The following is a 26,880-nucleotide window of genomic DNA, read 5'->3' as shown; positions in this document are numbered from 1 at the left end:
CAGCCTGGGTATTTCAGGGCATGGTTCTGAGTAAAATTCCCATTCAGGTTCTACCTCAGAGGCTGAGAGAACAATCTGATTTCTATGGCTGGTCTTAGAGGTGGCCCTTATGATGTAATTCACATCTTCTTCCATCCCAGTCCTGCCGTGCACTGTGCTGACTGTAATAACCCCGATCATCTTCTCTTGGTTTCCTGACACCAGACACACAGAGAACCCAGAGGCCAGAAGACTCGCTGGTTGCGCGGTGTCCAGAGTATATACTTGTGATGTTTCTAAACATGACTAAACAAGCAGATGGGGCTTACCATCTCCTTTCCCACTCTTCCTCATTTTAACCTGCACACTATGGCCAAGTCTTTAGAGGCTCCGCTAGTCAAATGGATGCTCTCTATTTACAATGACCCCTCAGAAGGGACTTGGATACCCTGAGGGAAAATACAAAAAACTAGAGCAGAAAAGGGTAGAAGGAAACATACAAAGAAGACAGAGTTAGTTATATGCTATAAGTCAGACATTTACACACATCCCATCCAGAGTTAGAGACTCTCACATATCCGTGGGGCCCTCAGAAAACCAGTTATTCAAGCAAAGCCTGCCCTGTCAGTCCAATATAATGATAAGAACACTCTCACATATCCATGGGGCCCTCAGAAAATCAGTTATTCAAGCAAAGCCTGCCCTGTCGGTCCAATATAATGATAAGAACACTCTCACATATCCATGGGGGCCTCAGAAAATCAGTTATTCAAGCAAAGCCTGCCCTGTCAGTCCAATATAATGATAAGAACACTGGCCTAAAAGTCAGGAGAACTGGATTCCAGTCCTAACTCTGCTAGTTAGATCCGTGTGACCCAAGAAAAGTCATTTGACTTTTCTGTGTATCTACTTTATCTGAAAAGTAGTAAGAGATTGAACAAAATGAACAAAATGTAGCTATTATATAGCTACAATAGAAAAACATGGTATTTTGTATCTAAAATCAACCTTTGGAGGGAGAAGGATGGTGCCATATGACTCGTTTTTACATAATCAGTAAATGAAGAAAGTTAAGAAGTCAATAGAGATTCCTAGCTCCATCTGATAACTAAAGGTATTCAGGCACTCAGTAGTAAACAAAGGCCAATGGGAGAGGAGAATAGGGAAAAAACAGACAACAAAAAAGAATTTTGTGGCCACCAGAAGCCAAGAGACTCACTATTTAAAATAAGGGATTAATTTGAGAGAAGCTTAGGCTGGGACAAAGATAAAAATTGTGGTATCTAAATAAAGCCAAGACTACCCCAATCCCACCCCTACTTTGGACACACAGAATAAGATTCATTCACATATTCAATAAATATTCACTGGGCACCTACCCTTTGTGGATTACTCATAGACATACTATCATTTGCTTAACAGGACAATGAACTAGGAACAGACGTAAGAACTAAAATATTATCAGTGACTTAGATCTAAGTGCTCCTAACCCTATCCCAATATCTGCCTCCACTTGGGAGATACCCACTATTCTGAAATTTAGGTTGTTATTTTTCTTCTTTTTCCTTTAGTTTTATCACACACACACATAGCTAAATAATTTTGTTTACTTTGGGGCAATATAAAAAAAGGCATCATACAGTAGTCCTTTGCCTTTTGCCTTTTTTTTTTCAATTCAACCATTATTTACTAACATTTTTTCCATGTTGTTGAATGCCACTGTTGGTTCACTGTCATTGCTGAATCATCTATTGTCAGAATAGATCATGATGTATTTATCCCTTCTCCTGATGATGAGTATGAGTTGTTTTTCTAAGATTTGTTGTTGCAAACAATACTATACACCTTTGAATGCACATATTCAGAAATGAAAATGCTTGGTTACAGGGATAATATTTCTCAAGCTTTATGAAATGTAACACCAAACTGTTTTCCAAAGTGACTGTACCAATTTATATTCCATAAGCAATAAAAGATATCCTGCTGATCTACAACCTTTGGTACAATCAGAAGTATTACTGGATTTTTTAATTCTTGCCAATCCACATAGGTGCTAAATGGTATGTCATTTTGGTCTTGCCTTTACTTCCTTGATTAATAGAGGCTGAGTAGCTGCTCATATTTTTGGTCATTTCTTTAGTGACTAGCCTGTTTTATTTGCCTATTTTTTAAATTGGGTTGTCTTTTTCTTATTTGCAAGAATTTATAATGCACTTTTATTACTAATCTTTTGTAGTTACATGTGTTGCAAATGTCTTCTCCTAGTTTGTAAGCTGCCTTTTTAAGGTGTCTTCTGATTAACAGAAACTTATAATTTCAATAAAATCAAATTTACCAATCTTTTATGATTTGTAATTCCATCTTATTGTATTCTCTGGATGATTCTGTTTAAGATTGGGATAATTTGTTCTTTTCAGTTTGACTTAAGATCCACTTGTAAAATTACTTGGATTTGGCAAGGTTTTTGTTTTGTTGTGAAAAATTTAAACTACTATTTCAATGTCTTTTATGTTAGAGCTATTCAGGTTTTCTATATCTTCTTGAATCAGTTTTGTTAAGTTATATTTTTTTAGGGATTTATCCATCTTGACAAAGTTTTCAAATCATTTGCATAAAGTTGACAGAATTCTATTAGCTTTTAAAATTTTGGGACTTCCCTGTCAGTTCAGTGGTTAAGACTCTGGGCTTCCAATGCTGGAAATGCAGGCTTGATCCCTGGTCAGGGAACTAAGATTCCACATGCCGTGTGGTGCAGCCAAAAAAATAATAATAGTAATAAAAAGTAAAAATAAATAAAACTTTGCTATATCTGTAATTATGTTCCCTTTTTTATTCATATTATTTAATGCTGCTCTTTTTCTTCTTAGTCAATCTACCCAGGTTTATCTGTTTTGTTAGTTCTTTAAAAGAACCATCTTTTCGTTTTTTGGGGGGCCTATCCATTGTACCTGTTCTTTTTTCATTAATTTTGATTCTTATTTATATTATCTCCTTTCTTCTTCTTTGTTTGGTTTATTGTGTCATTAGAGACCTTTCCATTATAGTTCTGTTATTCTGGAGCTAAGTGTTCTTATTTTTGTAACAGTTACATTAATGGAGAATACTAAATCTATAAAGAATCTAGCACTGGCCCCTTCATATGGTAGACATGAGACTATATGGTGGCTTTCTCTTATACAAAGACTATACAGAACCTGAACTGAAAAAGACTGAGAAGAACTCAGATATAAACTTCTAACAATGAGAAAGCTAAGTCAGATTTCTTTTCTGAGCTGGACAAAGTGGGACTCATCTCCTAACTAGAATCTGGATGTTGCTCATACCTTATCTTTGGAATAAAATGCTTCCTCTTGCATTCAATGTGACTAATAGTGTATAATTACAGACAGTTTAAATTTTAAAAAGTGGCTGACAGGGAGGAGAACCATGTCTCCAGAAATATAAGCCAGTGGAAGGGACTCAAGACTTCAAGTGCATTCATGTATCAACTTGCATCCATGTGTGCACATACACAATCTGACAGGCTATTGTCAGCACCAAAAACGTGTTCTCCAGAGAGTCTAGAGTCATCTCCCAGTAATTCCTTAACCCATTCCTAGGGCTAAGGTCCCACAGTGAATGGTTTTATTCATGAAGAAGAGGATATCTACGAGAAAGGGAGATAATTGGCCTCACCACAGAAATAATCTAAATTCCTAACGAAAGAAAAAAGAGAAAGATTATGTATCCACGACTGGGGAGAGAGCTGACACAGACCAAGTGTCCATGATGGAAGAGGAGACAGCATAGGTTTATGTATTCACAAAATGGATGCAATGTAAATAGAGGCAATGTGGCCAAAGATTATTTCTTACCTGAGTATCCAAAGGAAATACTGGAGATGGGGCTCAGGTAGATGCCTTTGCCATAGGCTGCTCCATGCAGCTTGCAGGGAAACACCAGGATGAGCAATATGAGCCTGGGCCCTCCCATGGCTGTGTATTAGGCAGCCACAAGGCTTATCCAGCCCTCTGTCCCTCCATTTAATCTTCTCACTCATTCAGATAACTTTAGGCACCTACTCCTGAAAAGCTGATTAGCTGAAAAGTGGATGCAGGTTAACACCTTTGCCTATGAAATACTAGATACTGATGCCTTGGAGAGTGATGAGTGGCATAGCCACTGAGTCAGTTACTCAGAACCCATGCTCCTGCCATAGGCCTGGGTACATATGCAGATCCCTGCCCTCTAAAAATGAATACAGAACAGGCAGCCAGAAGGAAGAATAATAATCATCCCTTGGAGTCTTGCAGGACAAAGAAATAAGTCTCCTATATCAACTCGCTGACTGAGTAGTCACATATATTGAAAAGCTCTAACAGGTTCATTGATCACAGTGATTGCAATCAGCAATTTCTATTTCTGCCTACAGCTATATTCCCACTGCTAAAAACACAGCCTCAGGTCAAAATACAACCACCATATTCATTCTATACATACAGTTTCAACTTCCTCCCTAGGAAAGCCTCACAGAAGGCTGGGTTTGAGGATGCCGAGGCAAACACAGTTGAGTACTTTAGAGCAGACTTCCCCAAAACGAGTGGGGCAGGGAGAAGGTGGAGAGAAGGGGGAAAGGAGCACAGCCTCACCTGCAGTTTGGTGTAGGATGCATTGACCAGCCCATTGCGCAGGATCGAATGCCAGTTCTCAATGTGGGACCCACTGTAAGGCAGTGTAGAATACATGTCTCCTCATGGAATCAAACTCCCAAGAAAATGCCAAGACTGCCACTCCCACCCATTCTCACACACACAGGACATGAAGATGGACACAGATAAAGCCAGCGATGGACATGCACATGGATATAGTTACGGGAAGATTGTGTGTATGGCTAACCCTTACATCTTAATATCCAGGCCTATCTTCTCTTCCACGCTTCAAACAGTCCCATCCTAAATCCTCAATTGCTGGTTCAATAGTTTCATTTGCCTATCATCCTGATATTTCAAATTAAACAAATTTATCTCAAACTCAATGAGTTTATCACTGATGCCAAATACGGCTTCCAATCATGACTTCACATCTCTTTTAAGTTACTCTTAATCTATTTTTTTCTCTCTTCTCTCAAAATCAGGCATAAATTGCTGATTTTCTTTTTTTTTTTTTTTTTTTGCTGATTTTCTTCAAAGCAGTTTTCAAATCTATCCCTGCAATCTACCTTCAACCACACCTTTTTATATGTAAATGTAATTTCTCCTCAACTACATCTTAAACAGCTTAAGATTAAAGATCATATCTTAAGTATGTTTATCCTCTATAGCACCTACCACAATAGCATTTAATACATTGACTGACTGGTTGATGGACGTAGGTCATACAGACTCCTATCCCTCAGGTGAACTTGCCCCCATCCCCCCATTATTTTTGCCTTATCCAGCACCCAGCCCCAGCCCTGCCCCACTCCTCACTGGAAGGCAAAGGTGCTGCCATAGAGCTTCTTGGCGGTCCGGAACCGAGCCTCCTTGGCAGGAGGGCTGCTCAGCAGGAGGAACTGGTGTGAGGTGTGCATGAACTTCAGCTGCTGCCCGGGGTGGGGGTGGGGCCAGGAAAACAGAGCAGAAGTGGGAGATCAGGGAGGGAAAGGTTGGGGATAGGGAGCAAATCAGGCTTGTACTGATCCCAGATAAAGGAAATATGCACTGGCCCAAAGACCCCTGCTGACGGACAAGTCTAACTAGGCAGGTCTAGGACCAATGTGATTAGCTAGTTTGGATCCCCTCTTTGCCCTTCACTAGAAATTGAGAGCTTAGAGGAAGAATGGTCACTTACCCTGCTGAGAGGTAGTTTGACAATGTGTGACCTGTTGCTAGAGATGATCCTAGGATAAAATAGAGAAAAAAACAAAAAGGACAGAATAAACATGTGGTTAAGTTGCTCAGTCGTGTCCGACTTTTTGCGACCCCGTGGACTGTAGCCCACCAGGCTCCTTCATCCATGGGATTCTCCAGGCAAGAATACTGGAGTGGGTTGCCATTTCCATGTGGTTAGGCCATCCTAAACAAAGCAGCAGCCTTGCTCTGCCCCTTGGAGAATAAGCAAGGATTCCAGGGTTGTTTGAACTATGAAGCCAGGACACTATTGGATATTCCTGTGGGTGGTAATGTTTGTGTATAAAAATGTAAAAGAAGTTACTGACCAGAGACCAGCTAGTTACTGGGTAAACAACAGATGAAAGAAAGAGAGGGGTGGCAGGTGGGCTGCTACATCCAAGGAGAGAAAAGTAAAGAAACAAAAAGAAGAACATAAGAGGTCAGCTACCAAAGAAAATTAGAGAGGTGGGTCTGTGTTAGGATGGTGACAACTTACATTTGGGATTTAGAGTCTTAGCACAGGGGCTCAGGAGCCATCCTATCTGAGCCCAGAGGAAGACTGAAGGCTCTCAGAAATGGGGGGAATGGACAGTTATTGTCTGAGCTGCAGAAAAAAACAGAAGCAACTAGAATGAACTTCCTGAGAATTCAGGGACCTACTGGCCTGTATGTACGCTGAAGTCAAGAGGACAGGAGAGAGCAAAGGCATGAGCCACTGCGGACTCAGCAAGGGGCACCATCTCTCAGAGTGGCTATCTGGCTGGCTGTGTGCTTCACTCATGTACCTGTGATGCCACCCTGAACGGCCTATGCCTGGTCATTCCTCATGCCAAGAGGGAGCACAGTGCACTGAAAAAGTACTAGTATCAAAGGCTGAGCTGACAGAGCAAAGTAGGCTAGAAAGGGAAAGCTATGCCAAGAAGAGAAAACAGAAATCAAGGTCAGGGAGGGAGAGCAGGGAGTGAAGGGAAGCAGAAAGGAAATACAAGGTCAGAACCTTTGCTCAGAGCAGGGAGTAGTAATAGTGCTCCAAGGCTCTGGACAGTCAACATCAACAGGGAAGGGCTTGAGATACAGAAAGGGAGTAGATAGAAGGAGAGAGACCTCTCTGCAGGAAGAGAAAATCTAAATGAAATGAAGTGTTAATTCCTATAGGCAAGCAGCACTCAAAAACCTACTGGCAAACAAGAAACACTAAAGAGAACCTGAAACATTGTATTAGAACTTGTGGGGTTTTTGGTGGATCCCAGTTCCTAGCCAAACCAGATGTATCAATAAAATCCCAAGAAAAAGCAGCCATAATATCTATAATCTTAGGAACGATGTTGAAACCACCTCTAAGAGAAGGTATAGGCTCCATGTCTGATACTATGCCCCATTCCCCCAACTGCTGAAGGATGAACCATTCTACTCATACCACTGCAGGAGAGGATGGGCCAGGGGATCCAGCTTGTCCATCTGCTTCTTGATTTCCAGATATGAGCCCTGTAAGACAAAGGCCGTAAGGTTATCTCCCAGAAGAGGTGGGAGCCCTCCCACTTTCCACAGACTATCAGGGCCCGGGGCAAGGTAGGCACTGAAGACCACACCAAACCAAGAGGAGATGGGGTTCCCACCCTCAAGGACCCGTCAGGCTGGGAAGACTCATAAATAAATATGAAAATGACTGAAGATGCTTACAAAACAACATGCAGGTGGGTCTCCCTCATTTTATGCAATTCCTACAGCCCTAAAAAGTTGATTATAAATCAAAAAAAATAAATAAGTAAATAAAATCAATGTCCCAGAAAGATCAGGCTAAGGAATCCTGTGGTAAAACTACATAAAACAGAGTTCTTCTGACAAACAAATCATCCCTCCTAGGTGTATGTTATGTGTTAATCTGAACTGTGATATATAGGATTTGCTGAGAAGAGGCCCACCTGTAAATGTGAGTACAAATGAATGTCTATTCATGCAGAGATTGCAGACGAGGGGTGGGGAAGTCTGGTGAGGGACAGCCTTGAGTCAAAGGATGGTCACTGCTCCATGTGGCTGCCCCACCCCTAGAAGGATAGAAGATGCAGGCCCCTGGGTCTAGTTCCTTACCTCCAAGCCCCCCTCCTCACCCTCCCAACCCTGGACAGAAGTCCTTCCCTAACTTCTCTAGTGCCCTAAGAATTATGGAAAAAAACATTAAATAGGAACAACTTGTGACGGAATTAGCAGCAAAGGTAAAGGTCAAGAGAGACATAAGGAGTGAGAAATAGGAGTAACAGAGCTAACAAACCAGAGAACAAAGACTAGAAAAGCTAAAGAGGGAAAACTAAAGAGAATACAGTGAGGAATTTGAATAGCATCTCTAAATCTTCACTCCACTCCAATGAATTTCAAACAGAATAGGGCACTTGAGTGGGCAGGCAGGGGACAGGCAGAGGACAAAATACCTGGGTCATCTCCCGGATGGACATCACACTATCCAGAGCTTTCTGCAGTCGCTCATAATTCTTCTTCTGTGGGGAATCAACAGGGAAAGAAGAACAAGGTGAAGAAAAGTGGAAGAGAGTAAGATGTGATGAAAAAGAGGGCCACATGTACAAAAGAAATCTAGGCCCCAGGGAAACAGCATAGTATGTCATGAAAAGAACACAGACTTAGTGTCAAAAAGTTCTACAATCACATGCCAGTTCTCTTTTACCAGCTGAGAGTAACAGGGATAAGTTACTTAACCTCTTAGAACCTCAGCATCCATGTACATAAGTAAAGATAAAAAGTCCGCACTGCCCTCACAGGGTTAGTTATTTAAGCTGAAGACTAACTAACATGTAAAGAACCTGGCGCCGCGCCGGACACGCAGAAACGAGCACCTGCGCAGCGCTGTGCTGGGCGCGTGTGACGGCGCTTTCAGCAGCTGTCAACTGTCCATCGGGAAATGGAGTGCCCGAACATCTAACTGAGTGCTATTCTAGGCATGTATGTGAAGGTATTTCTAGATGAAATGGCAAATTGAGTAAAAGAGATTGCCATCACTATTAAGGTGGCTCATCTAATCAGTTGAAGGCCTGAATAGAACAAAAAAGCTGAGTAAACTCCTCCGGCCTGATTGCTGGGACATGGTCTTTTCCTGCATTCAGACTAGAATTGAAAAATCAGCTCTTCAACCTCGAGTCTGCTGGCTTCTGAACTGGAACTTACAACATCAGCTCTCTTGAATTTCCAGCTCGCCCACTACTCAACCTGGTACTAATCAGCCTTCATAATCACAGGAGCCAACTCCTTACAGTCAATTTCTTTCTCTATATATCTCCTATTGTTCTGTTTCTCTGGAGAACACTAAGTATTACAATATTTTATATACACTATGTCTCATTTTCATAATAATAGATATTATCCACTTTTTACAGATAAAGAAATTGAGGTTCAGAAAGGTTAAGTGATCTGCCTAACACCATTCAGGGTGTTAGGGAGCAGCAGAACCTCAAATGGAATAAAGGTCTGTCTGGCTTCAAAGTCTGTATTATTCCAACGTAACTAATATTAATTTGTCTCCCTGTCTTCTGAGAAACTCAGAAGTTAACCTTATATTATTAGTTATGTTTAGCTACTTATTCACTAGACAGTTAAATCTTAGGGTTCAAGAGTTCCCAAGAAACAAGTGTGCCATTTCTTCTGTCCCCTTATTCCAAGTTGCTGTGTACACTAGAATGACAGCCTACAGTCTCCCACTATCTTTCACCATTTCTGTTCCTTAGTCCTGACTTTCTTCCCAAGCAACTATACCTTAGGGTTAAAGGCCAGAGTCTTGGGATCAGTGGGGTCCACCACAGAGGGATAAGGCTCAAAGATGATGCTCTTTCTAGGGGACTCCAAAGCTGCCCTACACATGGCCACCAGCAGATCCACCACCTTAGGAGAAAGGAAAGAAAGGGGACAAAAGCTAAACGATTTCACAGGGCTGGGAGTTGCACAGTACCCAGCATAGGTCTACCTTCTGGAGGCGCTCGGTATTTCTCTTTTCAAAAACAAATATGAGGGACAGACTGGGAGTTTTGGATTAGCAGATGTGAGCTATTATGTATAAAATGAATAAATAACAAGGTCTTACTGTATAGTACAAGGAACTATACTCAATATCCTGTGATAAACCACAATGGAAAAGAATATGAAAAAGAATGTACATATATATGTATAACAGAATCATTTTGCTGTGTAGCAGAAATTAATGCAGTATAGAGTCAACTATATTTCAATAAAATAAATTTTAAAAACCACAAATGTTTTGTTTTTTTATTAGAAAATACAAGTTTATCATAAAAATTCAAGAACAATGTTTAAAAGAATGATTAAAAGAAGACAAAAACCATCCCCTTGCCCCCAAATCTCATTCTTCACATTAACTACTGCAAAGTTTGACCTGTATTTTTCCAAATACTTTTCCTAAAGGAATTGTTATTTTATTATATAAGCAAATTTTAAAGAATTATACATACTGTTATATTTTCTTATTTATATATGTTATAATTCTCTATCCATAAATAATAGCTATATAGTATTTCTACTGTAAGAACAAGCCATCATTTCTTTAACTGGACCTTGTACAGATGGGCTTGTATCTATTTTTTCTTTTTTCAACTATTATAAACAATACTAGGGAATTCCCCAGCAGTCTAGAGGACTCTGAGCTTTCACTGCCTAGGGCATGAGTTTGATCCCTGGTTGGGGAACTAAAATCCCACAAGCCATGTGGCACAGCCGAAACTTAATAAAATATTAAAAAAAAAACAAAAACAAAAAACCCACTACAGTGAACATCCTTACATAGGAAAGCATTTCTGGAGATTAAATTCCAAGCAGTGAAACTGCTGTGATTCTCAGCCATAAATGATCCCAATTCCCCAGCAGCTCTTCCATCCCCCATACCTCTGCTCCAGTGGCCACCTCCTCTGCAGCTCCAGACATGACTCCCAGCGTGTAGAAGGAGAAAACGCACAGTTCACGAGTACAGACGGCTGGCTGAATGGACATATTAAAGAGATGGAAAAAAAATAAAGAGATGGTAGTGGCAGGAGGTGTGCAATAAGAAGGTGTCATAGGGCAAGAGGGACAATTCTGACCTCAGACAACTCTAGACTAATATTCACATATCCTCATCTTTCCAAATGGGACTGCTGAGACTTGTTTTTGGAGAAAAACTATTATTTCCAGAGTCTCAGGGAGTATGGACAGAATTCTACCTTTACCACAGATCCAAGAAGAAAGGAGAAATGGAGAGATGAGGAACTAAAGGGCCTTAGCTAACAGTGTAAGAAAGAGGGTCACAAAATAGAGATATATACCTTGAGCATGGACCCATTCTGGAAGACATGCTGCTCATCACATACAACACAGTACTCATTCAATGTTGGGATTCTCTGCTCTGCATATTTCATGATCTAGGGAGAGAGGAGATTCTATTAAGTCTTTTTTTGGAAGTCAAGACCCAGATATAGGAAACAATCTGAACTTCCTTTCTATTACTCTCCTACCTCCCAGCCCTGTGCCTAAGGTAGACTCTATTCTTGGGTCCTGCACTTAATTAAATCGATGGCCCAACTCTGGAAGACTATATATAATGAAAATGAGACCAGCCATAGTAGAAGAACTGGGTTAAGATTCCCCCTTCTACTACTACTTAATACTGTGTATAACTTGGGGCAAGTTAACTTGAGCCTTGGTTTCTTCATCTACAAAATGGACATTACTCACTTTACAGAAGTACTGAAATTAAAGAGATGATTTCTGTAAGAGTATTTTATAAACAGTAAGAAGTACTAATCAAACTATTAATATTATTTGCAGTAATTAGATTGCTCCCATGTGACAAGTGAGTTTTCATTCAGTCCATGATCAGATGGTGCTGGAGGTGGGAGGTGGGATGGGGGTGGTGCTGAGAAGCCATGTTTAACTGCCTAGGACAATCAGCCTGTAAAATGATCAAGACCACAAATAAAACTCTTCTGGGAAGAAAGCACAAATTCAGAGCTCATGCAGCAATATCATAAACTATTTTTTACACAATCTGTCTTAAAAGGCTTTCACAATCATATACACTGTCTGTATATGTCAAATTGTTCCCATTTCACAAACTTTCGAGATCGTAAATGGACATGCAAGGGCATTTGTTCATTCATTTAACACAGATTTGTTGAATGCCTACTACTTCCCTAGCTCACTGAAATGTATCCTTATTATTCAATAACATAAAAGACTATCCTCTCAGACCCTATAGTCCAACAGGGGAGATGTGGTATGTATACAAATTAATTACAATTCAAGGCAGCATATAGTACCTGACACATTGGAGCTATATGAAACAAAAAGTGTCAAAAGAATTCAGTGAGAGAAAACACATTTCCATCTAATACATTTCAAGTAATAGAGAAGATTTTATGAAAAAGTTGGCATCTGAGACTTGATTACAATAGGCAGATATAGTGAGGAATGCCAGTAGAGGGAATGACATGAACAAAGATATTGGAGATGCAAAAGTGAAACCATGTCAGGAAGATAATGAGGTTTTAAACAGAAGCAAAGACCAGTAGCGGCTAAGCACTGAAAGTCTGTGAGGAAAAGCAAAGCCCCCTTGAGCAAGGACGTGGGGGATTATAAGAAAATCAGTGTCAAGTCTTATCTTGGCACCAGGGCACTTAAAATTTGCAGTGCATCATTTGGCACTTGATTGTAAGTAGTATATAAGCATTGTCGTCCCAATAATGCTATAAGCTTCTTGAGGGTGGGAACTAGGCCTTTTCTCCTATTCACACAACACTCAGTACAGTTCTGAGAACAAAGGATTTAAGGAAATGTTTGCTAACTGACTGAACAGTTGGGAGATGTTAAGGGATCAGATGGGTCAGAAAACAGTGGAAAGGCTTTGGAATGAAGCTTTGGACTTGATTACCTGAACAAGGAATCCATATTCCAGAGTGGGGATGTTCTTGCAATGACCACTGACCTGATGAGAGTAAAAAAAAAATAAGGCTTCATGAACCTCCTAGGAAGCTGGTGACTAAAAACACCTCACTCATGCCCATTACCTAAAATTATCCTGAAGTAGCTAAGCCCCAGCTCTGCTCAGTCTAAGTAATCCCCAAGCTGCAGAGAAGACCTTTAGACATTTTTGGCAAAGGCTCTTAAAACAGGCTCACCTGTCCTTAACCCTTTCCAAGGTAGATATAAGACGTTTGTAAAGTAGCTGTCTACCAAGTCCTAACTACAACCTAACAAAAGTAAACATAACATCTCCCTGGGATGCCCAACTCCAGACTTTGCTCCATGACATACTATCAGAGAAGCACGCTAGATTATGTAGGTATACATTCACAACTATTAAAATATGTGTTCCATTCTACTGATTCAAGATTCATGCCCAGATTTGGTTTATGATGCCTGGACAACCAGACTCCCACCCCATTTTGAGAAGCTGTATTCCACTCCCCCTCCCACCCTCTGACACCAAGTCAAACCCTCCTCAGCCATGTACCAAAGGAGAGGTCCGTGCTGGGGGAGGGAGGCCCGCGTGCTGGGGACACAGGAGACCTGCCTGGGGGCTGGGAGGGTAGCCAAACACCTCCACTTTGGGGTTCTTCATGGTGCAGGAAATGGAACGGTTCATGAGGCGTCCAACTCGAAGGTCTGGAACACCCAGTTTGCCTTTCAGCATGGAGTCCTGTATGATAGGGAAACTGGGAGACCTGAACAGAGAGCAAAGAGAAGTGATGAAACTGAGGATTCGGTATGAGCCCTAGAAGCCTGCAGGGACTTCCCTGGTGGTCCAGCAGTTAAGACTCTGCAGGGGGGCCTGCATTCGATCCCTGGTCAGGGAACTAAATCCCATATGCCACACCACACAGCAAGGTAAAAAAAAAAAACAACTCCTCTCCAAGGAAAGTTCCATTGGATCAAACTGTCAAAACAACTAGATCACTACACGCCAGGTTTTATGTCATTAAAGCCTAGGTCATTCTCTATAGCATCTAGGCCAGCTAAGGAATGATACCTTGTAAAGGATACCCATTTCACTTGCTCAATGTGTGTGTTGTCTGTATTAATATATATGTGATTAAACTACTAGGTAAGAAATAGTTGGACCCCAAAGAGCCTACTGTCTGACTTCTATCAGTACTGGTACCTGGAAAACTACAAATCTGGGTTTGTATTTGCCTTTGGGAAGATCAGAAGGCACAGAGTGCAGGAAGGGGAGAATAAAAGTCTGGGATCAAAGAATGCAGTAATATTTGTTTCCAGAACCCAGGTAATAAATCAATGAGCCCTTTCATAAGAGCAAGGGGCTGGGGCCTATTAGCTCTGCCTCTGTCTCCTCAGGATAGGGAATAAGGGTGAGGGTCAAAGAAAGAAAAGATGGAGAAATTAGTACATATTTCTCCAAACAGACACCATGCACTAGGTACTATATTTTACATAAAGGACAAGGTATGACTCCTGGGTCAGGAGTAGAAGGGTAAAGACACATAGGGGACAGGATCATGTGGATAGTATTAGTTGTTAAAGGTACAGAATTCACAGAACCTAGGGAGAGGACAGAAAAGTTTACATAATCAAGAAGGTGGGGTGAGGGCTTAGAAGAGATCACTGTGATTACAGACAACCAGCTCATGGAGAAACACTTACTTGGGGATGGGTGAGAAGATGCTGAGGCCAGCTCGGAACTTCTTGATGGTACCACTTGCCTTGAACCAGCTGTGCCTCTTCTCCTGCTGGGTCTTTAAGAAATCGTTGCTGAGATGTTTCCATTGTTGGGATGTAAACATACCCAGGATTCTAAAGAATCAGAGGAAGAGACTTAGAAAGCTCAAGCAGGGGAATCCCAGGTCAAGAAATAGGACTATGAAAGGCAACTAATCTAAAATTCAGGCTTAAGGACTGCAAAGCTAGTTGGTTTAGGGAACTGTGTGTGTCTCAAGATCCCTCTAAAATAATCTTAGCACATGGATATGTACTGTTCTAAAGTACCTCTTGACCTTAGTGGGTAAATTCCCACTCCCTTACCTAGTCTAATGGACCAGAAAAATTCTTAGATGCTTTGCCTTTACAGGAAGATCTCAAATCTGAGTCTTCAAAGGCTGTGAACCTGGCAATTTATCACCAAGAAGAACTATACCGAAAGTGAAACAGAAGTGGTGGAATAGAGGTGAGTACTACCCTTGGCCTTGTCAAAGGTGAAAAAAATGACAAGGATCCTGAAGAGTACTGATACTGTTAGGCAAAACATTACAACCCCAAATTTATGGTTTCCAACTTGACTAGTCTTGTCAGTTCTTTCACTTGTCCTTGATCAGTTCTCTTTAGCATTACTCTATTATTCTAAATCCTTATCACCTTCTTTAAGCTCCTAACTTTACCTACAACTGATATTCTTTCTTCTCAACAGAGAAAACTGAAGCCATCAGATATCATCTTCCATGATTTTACAACCTTACTACAAAATCTATTTCCATTTCCACCCTCACTGTGATCCCTCCATCCTCTGGAGACAAGCTGACCCTCCTCTTAAGGATCAGTTGCTCTAGCTGTACTCTAGATCTCAGCCCCTCTGCAGGGACTTTGATCTGGCAATTCCTCCCCTTTCCTGGCAGTTCCTTTCCCCACATCTACAAAAAGTCCAAGTTTCTCTATTTCAACCTAGCCATCCCCTAATCCTCATCCAAACTTCTTAATCCGTATTTAATTGTTTTTACTTTGTGGCCAATCACTTACTTCTCCAGAACACTTGCTATATTCTGGTTTCTACCTTCGCCACTTCACTACAGCTGCTCTCACCTTGATGGTAAATCCAACCGCAACTTCTAGTTCTCCTCTTACTCATCCTCTCTGGCATCTGGCCCTCCTTGTAGAAATGTTCCTCCTTGCCTTCTCTGACACTGTTTTCTTCTCATCCTTCTCCAAGCTCTCTAACCTACCTTCAGTGTTTCTTCTTTCTCTACCTATTCTTGGCATTTTTTTCTGGGTTAAAGGGTGTTCTGCCCTTGACTTTATTTTCTTCTCATTCTATCTAGCTCTCCTTTGACATTCTCATATTCTACACTGGATGCAATTCTCACCTGTACACTGCAATCTATCTTCAACCTGTACCTCTCCTGTAAGTATCAAATCTACATATCTCTCTATTGAGCAGCTCCACTGAATATCCCAAAGTTACCTTTAAACAACATCTTTAAAATGGAACTATCTATCTTCATCCCACGAACTTGTTCCTCTTCTTAAATTCCTATTTAAATGAGTGGTATTAAAATTTACCCAGACATCTAGGTTGGAAACCTAAGAGTAATATTTCTCTATTCCTTGGCTCTTATCATATACAACATAACGAAATCAGTCTTCGATTCTGACTTTAAACACTGCAAATCTTTCTAGTCTATCTCTCGTCTGTACTCATCTACAGTCATACTTTGGCTCATCATCTCACGTATGAACTTCTACAAATGCCTCCTACTAAAATAGTTCTGGTCTCTTGTCGTACTCCTTCTATCTATGCTGCACAATGCTACCAGAATGTTTTTTTAATAATTAAATCTGACCATATCTTTTCTTTCCCTAAAACCTTTCAAAGCTCCCACTGCCTACAAAACAAAACCAGAAGATCCTTTCTGATTTTACACTTCCTACACACATTGCCTCATGTGGCTGCCCTTGCAAATGTTATTTACTCTCAGAGTCTGTCTACATGGACAACTCTTATACATCCCTAAAAACCATTAATCATCTCCCTTTTTTTTTTTTTAATTATTTTTATTTATTTTTTGGCCTTGCTGCGTGGCATGTGGGATCTTAGTTCCCTGACCAGGGATTGAACCCTCATCCCCTGCATTGGAAGCACAGTCTTAACCACTTGACTGCCTGGGAAGTCCCTCATCTCCCTTTCATATTTCATTCATCTATCTGCTACCAGACTGACTTCCACCTTCCTCTGTGTTCTTTCTAAACTTTACATTTTCACTTGTATTAGAACAAGTATACACTGGACTATATTTAGAACTTGACTGAGTTCACGTCTCTTTATATACCAATACTTATTGAGCAAGGTGCTCAATACATTTAGTAAACTAAAACTGTCCACAATCCTAGGGCTCCACTCTGAGGAAGTATGATGAGCATAACTCTAATTCCAGGGTTGTGTTTTCCTTTAAATGCTAAGTACTGATGAGCCTTACCTCTCGCCTACAGGAAGCCTCAAGGGCACATACCCCAGAAACACAAGCTCCCCCACCTAACCATAAACTGGACTCCCCAAATTTATTTTAGTCTTTCTTGGGCACATGTCAGAAATACACTTTTGGAAAAAAACATTCAAGAGTCTGCCTGTCCTATCTCTCTTTCCCTCAAATGTCCATAACCAGAAAGATCAAAGTTCTTACTTTTTCAACTGAAGACCCAGCCCAAATCCTTCCTTATTTGATGGCTGGAAAACTTCAATTGACGGTTCTGCAAAGAGAAGAAAAAGCTCCTACTACATATATGTGTCTATCCTCCTGGGAGTCCAAAGCCCCAGTTCAGTGGATTAGCTTCCTCAGATTTCAAGAGTACTCTAATCAATAATAGTGGAAAATGAAAACCTCTGAGGCAGAATGTAGATTCTGGGAACTGTCTGACCAATTCCAAATATCCTCAACTTCTATAAGGAAGCTGAGGAGAAGGGGAAGAATAAGTAATATCGAGGAACTAGAGAAAACAATTTCATTAACCAAGAAAGTCTTTAAGGCATGACTATTAGGTGATAGTGGAGAAGGCAATGGCACCCCACTCCAGTACTCTTGCCTCGAAAATCCCATGGACGGAGGAGTCTGGTAGGCTGCAGTCCATGGGGTCGCTAAGAGTCAGACACAACTGAGTGATTTCACTTTCACTTTTCACTTTCATGCATTGGAGAAGGAACTGGCAACCCACTCCAGTGTTCTTGCCTGGAGAATCCCAGAGACAGGGTAGCCTGGTGGGCTGCCATCTATAGGGTCGCATAGAGTCGGGTACGACTGACGCGACTTAGCAGCAGCAGCAGCAGCATTAGGTGATAGGGAATGAAGACAACAATGAAAGAAGACTGAAAATCTCCTACCAATGGCCTTCAGATTACACCAAAAGGCTTTGTTCCTAGTTTTTCTCTACCTCAGTTAACTTAGAACATTGGATTAGACTAGTTAGAGCACGCAGATGCACAAAGTCACTGCCTTTACCCGGTCCATCAAGGTACTGGGAGAGAGAAAACCGCAGCCTCAACACAATAGGTTCTGTCCGGAGGACCTTCCAGGCTGTAGAAACTTCCTCCTACAAGAGTAAGGGGAATAGTTTCTAGTTCAGCATCAGAGAGATGGACTTTGAAGTTTTTGCTATATGACACACACATGCACATAGTACTGTCTGCTGATGGTCTAGAGATAGGCATGAAGTATATGTGCTTCAAATACAGCGCTTGGGAACAAGACTCCAGGCCTATGTGGCAAAACCCACAAGCTCAATTAGATCTGTTGTTGGCAGGTACGAGCATCACTTACATCAAGGAAGCTGATGTTGATGTGGAGGTCAATGTCCACGTCATCGATAGTTCCATATTCTCTACAGAGATACAGGTGATCACATGTGAGACTCATTAAGGGAGAAAGAAGGGAACAGAAATTGAAATTGAAGTGGAAAGAGAAGTGAGCCTGGGGATTAGGGAGAGGGAAGGGTGGAAGGAGGCTCTGTACTTAGCTACAGCCACTTTTACAATCAAAGCCTTTGCCAGGCCACAGCCCTTCTTAACCCAAAGGTGAAACTTCAGCCTTGAGGATCTAGGATAAGAGGGAACTTCTAAGAAAACTGGTTATACTTTCCTAATTGATCCTGTCAGCCTACCTTAAATATTCTGAGCAACTCTCACCATCATTAGACTCAAAACTTATGAAAGTTCACAGACCCCACCATCACACCGTAAAGAAAAAACCTCTACCCTTTGAGTAACTCACAAAGAAGTGGCTGAGCCCCCTGCCATCCCTGAAGTAGAGTCCCACCTGATGGATACAGAGTTCTCACTGTAGATCTCCTTCACAGCTTCAATGTCTGCATCCAGCTGTGGGTGCCGATATAGGTCAGCTGCACAGCTTCCCTGAGTCGGCAGCAAAAATGGTGGAGGGGGGAAGAGAGAGAGGAAAACAGAATATGAAGAAACATCAGGAACAGGGAAATCAAACTATAGCAACACATACAAGCAAAAGCTGCTTTATGAAGGGGTTCTTGGTGGTGGCCCTAGCTGGGGACTTCACTGACAGACAAGTCACCCCCATCAGCATTCTAGGAGGTTTCAGGAGACCAACTGCAGGTTCTGCTTCAGGAGTTCACATCCTTAAGTCTCAGCTGCTCTCAGCCTTGACCAGGACTCTTTAGGGATCCCTCCTGTGAGAACTCAGAACAAGCTGAGGAGTACAGAATTTAACTCAGATTGGTTCTGGCTACTGCATCCAACATTTCTGCTCAGGATCATGCCCTGGGCAATGACAGCACTGAACAAAAACTGGTAGAAGAATCTCAAAAAATTTGACCCTAATGAATGAAATGACCCCTGCTGGTTAGTGAGGGAACAGTCAGAAAATAATTGTTTCCAACTAAGAACCTATGGCTAAATTCCATGCACAGAGGGTATAGTTTATACTGGAAAAGATAAGAGTTCCAGGCAAGAGCAAAAATATGAGATCAGCTCCGACCAGATAATCTTCAGATCACACTGACACTGTATCTTCATCTCTGCTCCAAAATAATCTTTCACTCCTGACGTATCCAGAGGAAAGTATACATTTAGACCACCCAACATGGGTTTAGGGGCTGTAATCTCACCTGAACTCCATAGAGAAATTCCTCTGATTCATTGTCTCCCTCTGAATCATCATCATTCCAGAACTGGCCTTTGATGTCCTGATGATGAGAAATAAAAAATGAGGGTGCCTGATATCTCATGGAACAGAGTGGGGTTAAAATAAGAAACAGATTTTCACAAATGAGAGGTCCCTTGGGATAGAATAACTGAGGCCCCAATCCCTTTGCTGCCTTCCCCTGACCGTCTGGGGACATCTCAGTCTTTTCCCGAATCTGGTCATATCCATGGTCTAGCACTGACTTGCTGGCACAGGGGAAAACAATAGGGAATTTTAGCCTTCTTAGGTATCGGGTATGATGACTGAAGCTCTAGTAGCCAGTGGGGGAGGTATGCAGAAGACTTCAATGTCAAGGTTGATTCTCAGGCATATCTAAGTTCTAGTACAAGCTGGCCTCTTCTGGATCATTACCCAAGGCGACTCTCAAGCACACCTCGCTCTTTTGTCTCCTAACTCCCTTTCTATCCCTTCAAGTATTTAACTCCCCCCTTACTGCCCAAGAAAACTCCCTATACACACACCAAGTAATACTGTTGCCATGCCCCATCTCCTTCCCTTAACTTCAAGTAGCCACCCTATCTTCCAAAAGGGAGCGCAGGGGGAAGGTGAGGTCTGCAATCTGTTTCATCTACCCCCTGGACAATCAGTTAGAAAGGTGGGCAGTGAATTCTCACCATTGGGTCAGTGGGTAACACACACTCCTAGGTCAGTGCTAGGCAGCACCCCTCCATACCACCAGTTGAACCCAGGCCAACGAGATGGGCATTTAGGAGGCCAAGAGAGGAGACAAGGGTTGGGAGGGGGGGTGGTGATGTCAGGGGCTGACTGGAGATCTGCTAAGGAAGGCAGGATCTGCTGTTGTGGTGGTAACAAGTCACTGTCCTGCAAAAAGTAGACAACAATTGATCTCATCATCACTTAACAGTTAGGTGGCATGTACAAAAGCACACATTTATGGGTACACTTTTATTATACATATGTATAGACACTTGCACATAGATACATACTTGCATGCATGTAGACACACTTGCACACAGTTCTTTAAAGAGAATGAACCATGAAAGCACTACATGACCATAAGACATGTCCTCCAGCTGGAGAGCTGTGACTGAAGCAAGTCCCTGCTCTAGTTCATAACATTTTATCAACTCCTGAAGCCAAAATGATGATGGCAGGACCAGATGCTATGCTACTCAGTCAAGTCAGTTCATTTTAGAATATTCTTCATAGAATCAACCCCCATCAGAAGCAGACACTTTTTAAAAAATCTTTATCCCTAGTTATTTCTCCAAATTGAGTGTTTATCTCTTATTTAAAACCAGTATCCTTAGGAGTCTTTCTATAACAATCATAGCTAAGTTTAAAAGTCTCAACAACTCTGACCATTTTCTGGTACAGTCTGAGTTGTCACAGCCAAAATAATGCCCTGGACTTCTCTTGGAATCTACTCCCCCCAAAATATAATAATGATCTGAAGAAATGCTCAGAAAAACACTAACTTTTAGCCCTTGTGCAAAATTAAAAACCACTGCTTCCTGGCTTTGTATTTATCAGTTTCATCCACTCCAACCTTAGACAGAGGTGTTCTTGATCTTTAACATGGTTCTCTTGCATCTTAGGTATCTAGATCAGTGGCTCTCAAGTAAGGTCTGTGAACTGGCAGCATCAATATGACCTGGGAACTTGTTTAAAATGTAAATTCTAAGATCCCCTATTGAGACCTACTGAATTAGAAACTCCAGAGGTCTAGCAATCTGTTTCAACAACCCCTCTAAGTTACGCTGAGAACCACCATTCTAAATCCTTGTGTGTTCCAAGGGCCTGTGGTCTGTTCCTCAGATACCAATGTAAACCTGTAACTAACCCAGTATGGCGACATAAAGCACAATGCCAAGGAAAAGAGCATAGTAGTCCTTCAGCTGGCAGGGCTGCCCGACCCATCAAAAACAATATGCAAAAGGAAACTGCAACTAAAGTTCTTAGAGAAGAAATGGCCTGCTATCTGAGACATGCTTTAAAATTCAACTCCAGCACAAAAGGCAGAAGGGGCATCAGGGTGGGGAACAGGTGAAAAAAACATGGCAAAGTGATGACTACTGATGAAGCTAAGTGATGATAAGCATTTCTTATACTCTCTACTTTTGTGTATAGTTGGAGATTTTCATTAAAAAAAAAAAAAAAAAAAACCAGAGACTACCCTTGGAAGGGCTCTCCCTAAAAAGTTAACTCTAAATAAGAACAGGAAGATTATCACTAAGACTCCATAAATGCCTCTTTGCTGTTCTTCAGACATACCAAGCATATTCCCACCTTGGAGCCTCTGTCCCTGCTGGTCACCCTCCTCAGGATGCTATTCACCCAGATATCCACATGGCTTACTCCTTTACTCTTTCAGATCTCTGCCTGAAGGTCACCTTGACTATCCCATATAAAACAGCAAAATCCCAACATACAATATAGTAGCACTCTCCATCCCCCTTCCTTGCTTTAATTTTTTCCACAGCACTTACCACACTCTGATGTACAAAATGTTTGTTTGTTGTATTTATCTCCCACCAGAATGTAAGCTCTATGGTGGCAGAGGCTCTGACTCTTTTCATTGTCTATATTGTCAGTCCCTCAACACATATTTACTGAATGAATGAACTGTCTGCTGGAGACCTAAGCCAAAGGGGAGATACATACGAGAACTTAAACACAACTACATAGACAAAAGTCATACAAAAATAATCTTAAAAAGCAAGACTCCATTCACCTTCAATAGTAGCTGAGAACCAGAACATGAAGATCTGGGGGCTGGGTTTGTGAGCTTTGAAAATAAACAGTCAGGTGCTGATCTGGATGATCACAGAGAAATAAAGAGGGAGGCACTAATGTCCAGCCTGGGGCGTCTTGGGCTGGGTGGTAGGATGATGGCAGCGTAGGCCAGAAGTACCAACTTTCACAAGCTCTCTGTCACTGTAGAAGTCAAGAAAACTTAGTCTCTCTCCAAGGGTTGTTGCTGCTTGGTTTCTGCTGTTATCATAAGGAGAAAAAGATAATTCAGAGGGTATTTTTCCTGTCCAGGGAAAAGATAATTCAGAGACTACCATCTTTTTCAACCCAGGCTGCTTCAGGGAAAGGGACTCCCACCTTCAACTCTCAAAGCTCATTCCTCTGAGAGATGGAGGGAGAAAGGGTTTAAATGATGAAGAGTGGCAAAAGTGGCATAGTGGGCAGTTATCTAATTCACAGAATTACATTTTAAACAGGAATAGCTGGAAAGATAGTCTTTTTCAAAGCTTTCACGTTACATACAAAAAAAAATCAGGGGTAGAGAGGTCAAGCAACTTGCTTAGGTCCAGGCAAGAGGAACTGGGACTTGAGCACATTTGATAGGTTCCACCCACATCCACTCTTCCTGTGATATGGTCACAAGCAATAAAGGGAGTTGCTAATGAATTAAGCAAGAAAGACCTAACTTATTTAAATGAGGTTTAAGAAGGGAAACTTTCAACAAAACCCAGGCCAAATATAGACTGTGTGAAGAGTGCCCAGAGAAGGGTGTCTGACGGTCAGTGCTTCGGCCGACAGCAGAAAACAGGGAATTTGCACGGGAACTGGCCATATGTAATTAAGCCTCAAGTCCGGATCACAAAAGTCCTGGCCGACGTCCACGGGCGCTTCTCAGTGTGACAACTTTACACCCAGTCAAAGAAGCCTCCGATCTCAACGTTTAAACTCTGGATTTGACTCCCACCTTTGTGGTCCTGGGCAAGGAGGTTACTCGGCTCTACAGCAAGTGCTCCTCCCGGAAAGCCTAGGCCACGGAACAAAGAGCGCGGCGGCGAACTCACGGACCTAACGCTACCCCGGGTTCCCGGCGGAGGGACAGGCCGGGGTGAGCCCCCGAACACGGGCTGCCACCCGCGCTTCCAGAACAGGCCGTGAGGCCTCCCTGGGGGGAGCAGTTAGACCTCTTCTCCGTTTTCCTCTGGAGACCCCCAACACCTGCCTCCCGGGAAAGCAGCTTTGTGCCCGATCTGTGTCGCTAGCCACCCGGCCTTGAGCGAAGCCTGTCAAGCCCAGGAGGGCACCTCAGAGCCACCCGGTCCAAACCCCTCACTTCATCCACCCCGGCCGAGGAGAGGCGAGCCCCGCACCCTTTCCGCGGCCCGGCCGCCCCGCCCGGCCCCGGTGGCAGCCGCCCCACAGGCCGGCCTCGCGAGTACTCACGGCGACCCCGGGCCGCGCGCGGCCGCCGCCGAGGGGACGAGCGGCCCGGGACGCCCCGCGGGGGCGGAGCGGCAGGCCAAGGGGCGGGGGCCGGGCCGGGCGGGCGAGGTCGCGCGCCCCAACGCCTCGTCGTTCCGTCACGGCGGCGCTGAGCCCCTTTGCGCACGCTCGCGCGGCGGCACCGTGGCCACGTGGCCCGCTCGGAACCAACGGCCAAGCGGCCTACCTCTGGGCGCGCCCCCGCCCCCGACTCCAGGCTTGAGGCGCCTGCTCAATGGCCGCTGGCTGGGAGGGGGTGCGGAGCGGAGGACGGCGCCTGCGCCGTGGGTCGGGACCGGTGCGAGCAGAAACAAGAGGCGCCCCACGGGTCCGCGGAGGGCCCTCTAAACAAGACTTTGGGCGTTTGGCGCCTCCAGTGTTTGGGAGGACGGAGCAGGGAACGCAATCCCGGCTCTTTCTTGGAGCCAGCGCGGCGGATACAGATTGAGAAGGTTACCCTGAGACTCAGCTGACTCCAAGAATCTCTAGTTTATAACACGTCAGGGTCTTTAAATTCTTAAAACATATCTTTTGCTCCCCTGGTACCTGTGATAGGCTGGAAAGCACTCTGGCCCTCTGTTTAGACAGTCTGGATTCAAAGCTTGGTTTCGGCACGTACTGATTGCTCGGGCTTGTACCAAGACTTGTACTTTCTGGATCTTAGTTTTCTCATCTGTAAAGTGGGAACAATGATGTCTTTTTAATGGGGCTGTTGTGATGAGGAAGAAATGTAATGGCGTGTCGAACCATATGAATGTGCAAAGTATTTGATCCATTATATCTTACAAGACAAATTTCATATGGTTCAATCTAACACATATAATTTATATGCAGAGTACATCATGAGAAATGCTGGACTGGATGAAGTACAAGCTGGAATCAAGATTGCTGGGAGAAATATCAATAACCTCAGATATGCAGATAACACCACACTTATAGAAGAAAGAGAAGAACTAAAGAGCCTCTTGGTGAAAGTGAAAGAGGAGAGTGAAAAAGTTGGCTTAAAACTCAGCATTCAGAAAACTAAGATCATGGCATCTGGTCCCATCACTTCATGGCAAATAGATGGGGAAAGAATGGAAACAGTGACAGACTTTGTTTTTGAGGGTTCCAAAATCACTGCAGTTGGTGACTGCAGCCATGAAATTAAAAGACACTTGCTCTTTGGAAGAAAGGTTATTACCAACCTTGACAGCATATTGAAAAGCAGAGACATTACTTTGCCAACAAAGGTCCATCTAGTCAAAGCTGTGGTTTTTCCAGTAGTCATGTATGGATGTGAGAGTTGGACTATAAAGAAAGCTCAGTGCAGAAGAATTAATGCTTTTTAACTGTGGTGTTGAAGACTCGAGAGTCCCTTGGACTGCAAGGAGATCCAACCAATCCATTCTAAAAGAAATCAGTCCTGAATATTCATTGGAAGGACTGATGCTGCAGCTGAAGCTCCAATATTTTGGTCACCTGATGCGAAGAACTGACTCATTAGAAAAAATTCTGATGCTGGGAAAGATTGAAGGCGGGAAGAGAAGGGGATGACAGAGGATAAGGTGGTTGGATGGCATCACGGACTCAATGGACATGAGTTTGGCTAAACTCTGGAAGTTGGTGATGGACAGGGAGGCCTGGCGTGCTGCAGTCCATGGGTTTGCAAAGAGTCAACATGACTGAGCGACTGAACTGAACTGAACACATATAGAGTAACCAGCAGAATACCTGGAACTAGGATTTACTTCACAAATGGAAGCTGTTAACTGTGGTTGTTGTGATTGTTGACCTCAGACATGGCCAGACCTCCTTTCATCTTTAATCAGAATTGGGTGTCTTGGGGCTCCCCACATGCCCCTCTTTTCCATCAGCACTAATAGGGAAAGGTTTATCTCTTATCTACTTACCTTCCTCATTCCCTCTTTTAGCAGCCATGAAATTAAAAGACATTTTGGTACTTGACAAAACTATGACAAAGTGTGAAAAACCTTGACAAAGCTATGACAAACCCAGACAACATATTAAAATGCAGAGACATCACTTTGCCAACAAAGGTCTGTATAGTCAAAGCTATGATTCTTCCTGTAGTCGTGGACAAATGTGAGAGTTGGGCCATAAAGAAGGCTGAGTACCGAAAAACTGATGCTTTCAAACTGTGGTGCTGGAGATGACTCTTGTGAGTCCCTTGGATTGCAAGGAGATCAAATCAGTCAATACTAAAGGAGATCAACCCTGAATACTCATTGGAAGGACTGATGCTGAAGCTGAAACTCCAATAGTTTGGCCACCTGATGTGAAAAGCCAACTCATTGGAAAAGACCCTGATGCTGGGAAAGATTGAAGGCAAAAGGAGAAGGGGGCAACAGAGGATGAGATGGTTAGATAGCATCACAACTCAATGGACATAAGTTTGAGCAAACTCCAGGAGACAGTGGAGGACAGGGAAGCCTAGTGTGCTGCAGTCCATGGGGTCACACAGAGTTGGACAGGACTTATCAATTGAACAACAGCACGCATACACAAGGAAGGCTTTGGTCCTGAGTGATGTGAACACATGACATATCTACTCCTCCTGAGCCGACTTCAGTCATAATGTTCCTAGTGACGTTTTTTACATTTGAATATCCTTGGCATCTCCCTTCTCATTCTCTCTCCCTTTCGATGCCCCTCCTCTTCTCACCTGGCATCTCAGCTTGTGCTCCAACACTGTCTTCATGTCAGTTTGTTACACCCATTGTGTATAATAACTGAAAAAAGAGGAATATAAAATAACAGGACTTGGAGCCTTAGTCACAGAGTGTAGAAGTTCAGAGTCGCTGGGGAAGGAGTTGCCTCTGCTCCCTAAAACAACTCACCAGCAAAGGCCCCGGAACAGCTTTGGAGAGCCAAGTATTCGTGGGAGTGTTTGAACAGAAGCACTTTGGGTAAGCTTGGGA

The 26,880-nt window shown here is 42.8% G+C and overlaps 1 protein-coding gene across 17 annotated transcripts in view; it reads right to left on the bottom strand.

Annotated features, from left to right (window-relative positions):
• PARP6 (poly(ADP-ribose) polymerase family member 6) overlaps window positions 1–24,216 on the bottom strand; it is a 33,479-nt gene extending 9,263 nt beyond the window's left edge. The window contains exons 1-20 of one of the 17 annotated variants that reach the window (XM_043919696.1): window positions 24,147–24,216; window positions 22,461–22,720; window positions 20,380–20,587; window positions 19,668–19,745; window positions 18,848–18,942; window positions 18,353–18,413; window positions 18,035–18,125; window positions 17,222–17,288; window positions 14,478–14,627; window positions 13,330–13,540; window positions 12,748–12,801; window positions 11,144–11,239; window positions 10,728–10,820; window positions 9,588–9,713; window positions 8,255–8,320; window positions 7,246–7,313; window positions 5,788–5,836; window positions 5,427–5,539; window positions 4,608–4,680; window positions 3,834–3,903 (exon numbers count right to left, since the gene is read on the bottom strand). In XM_043919696.1, the coding sequence (XP_043775631.1) occupies window positions 3,834–3,903; window positions 4,608–4,680; window positions 5,427–5,539; window positions 5,788–5,836; window positions 7,246–7,313; window positions 8,255–8,320; window positions 9,588–9,713; window positions 10,728–10,820; window positions 11,144–11,239; window positions 12,748–12,801; window positions 13,330–13,540; window positions 14,478–14,627; window positions 17,222–17,288; window positions 18,035–18,125; window positions 18,353–18,413; window positions 18,848–18,942; window positions 19,668–19,745; window positions 20,380–20,382 (1,564 nt within the window). In that variant the 5' untranslated portion in view covers window positions 20,383–20,587; window positions 22,461–22,720; window positions 24,147–24,216. Of the gene's footprint in view, window positions 1–3,833; window positions 3,904–4,607; window positions 4,681–5,426; window positions 5,540–5,787; window positions 5,837–7,245; window positions 7,314–8,254; window positions 8,321–9,587; window positions 9,714–10,727; window positions 10,821–11,143; window positions 11,240–12,747; window positions 12,802–13,329; window positions 13,541–14,477; window positions 14,628–17,221; window positions 17,289–18,034; window positions 18,126–18,352; window positions 18,414–18,847; window positions 18,943–19,667; window positions 19,746–20,379; window positions 20,588–22,215; window positions 22,367–22,460; window positions 24,093–24,146 lie in introns of those variants that run through there. The other 16 variants (XM_043919691.1, XM_043919693.1, XM_043919697.1 and 13 more) reach the window with 16 other exon arrangements.
• Between the last annotated feature and the right edge of the window lie 2,664 nt (window positions 24,217–26,880).

The sequence above is a fragment of the Cervus elaphus genome, chromosome 12 (assembly GCF_910594005.1).
Source record: "Cervus elaphus chromosome 12, mCerEla1.1, whole genome shotgun sequence".
NCBI classification, from domain to species: domain Eukaryota; kingdom Metazoa; phylum Chordata; class Mammalia; order Artiodactyla; family Cervidae; genus Cervus; species Cervus elaphus.
The sequence above is the reverse complement of the archived record's forward strand: the minus strand, read 5'-3'. Positions and strand labels throughout refer to the sequence as shown.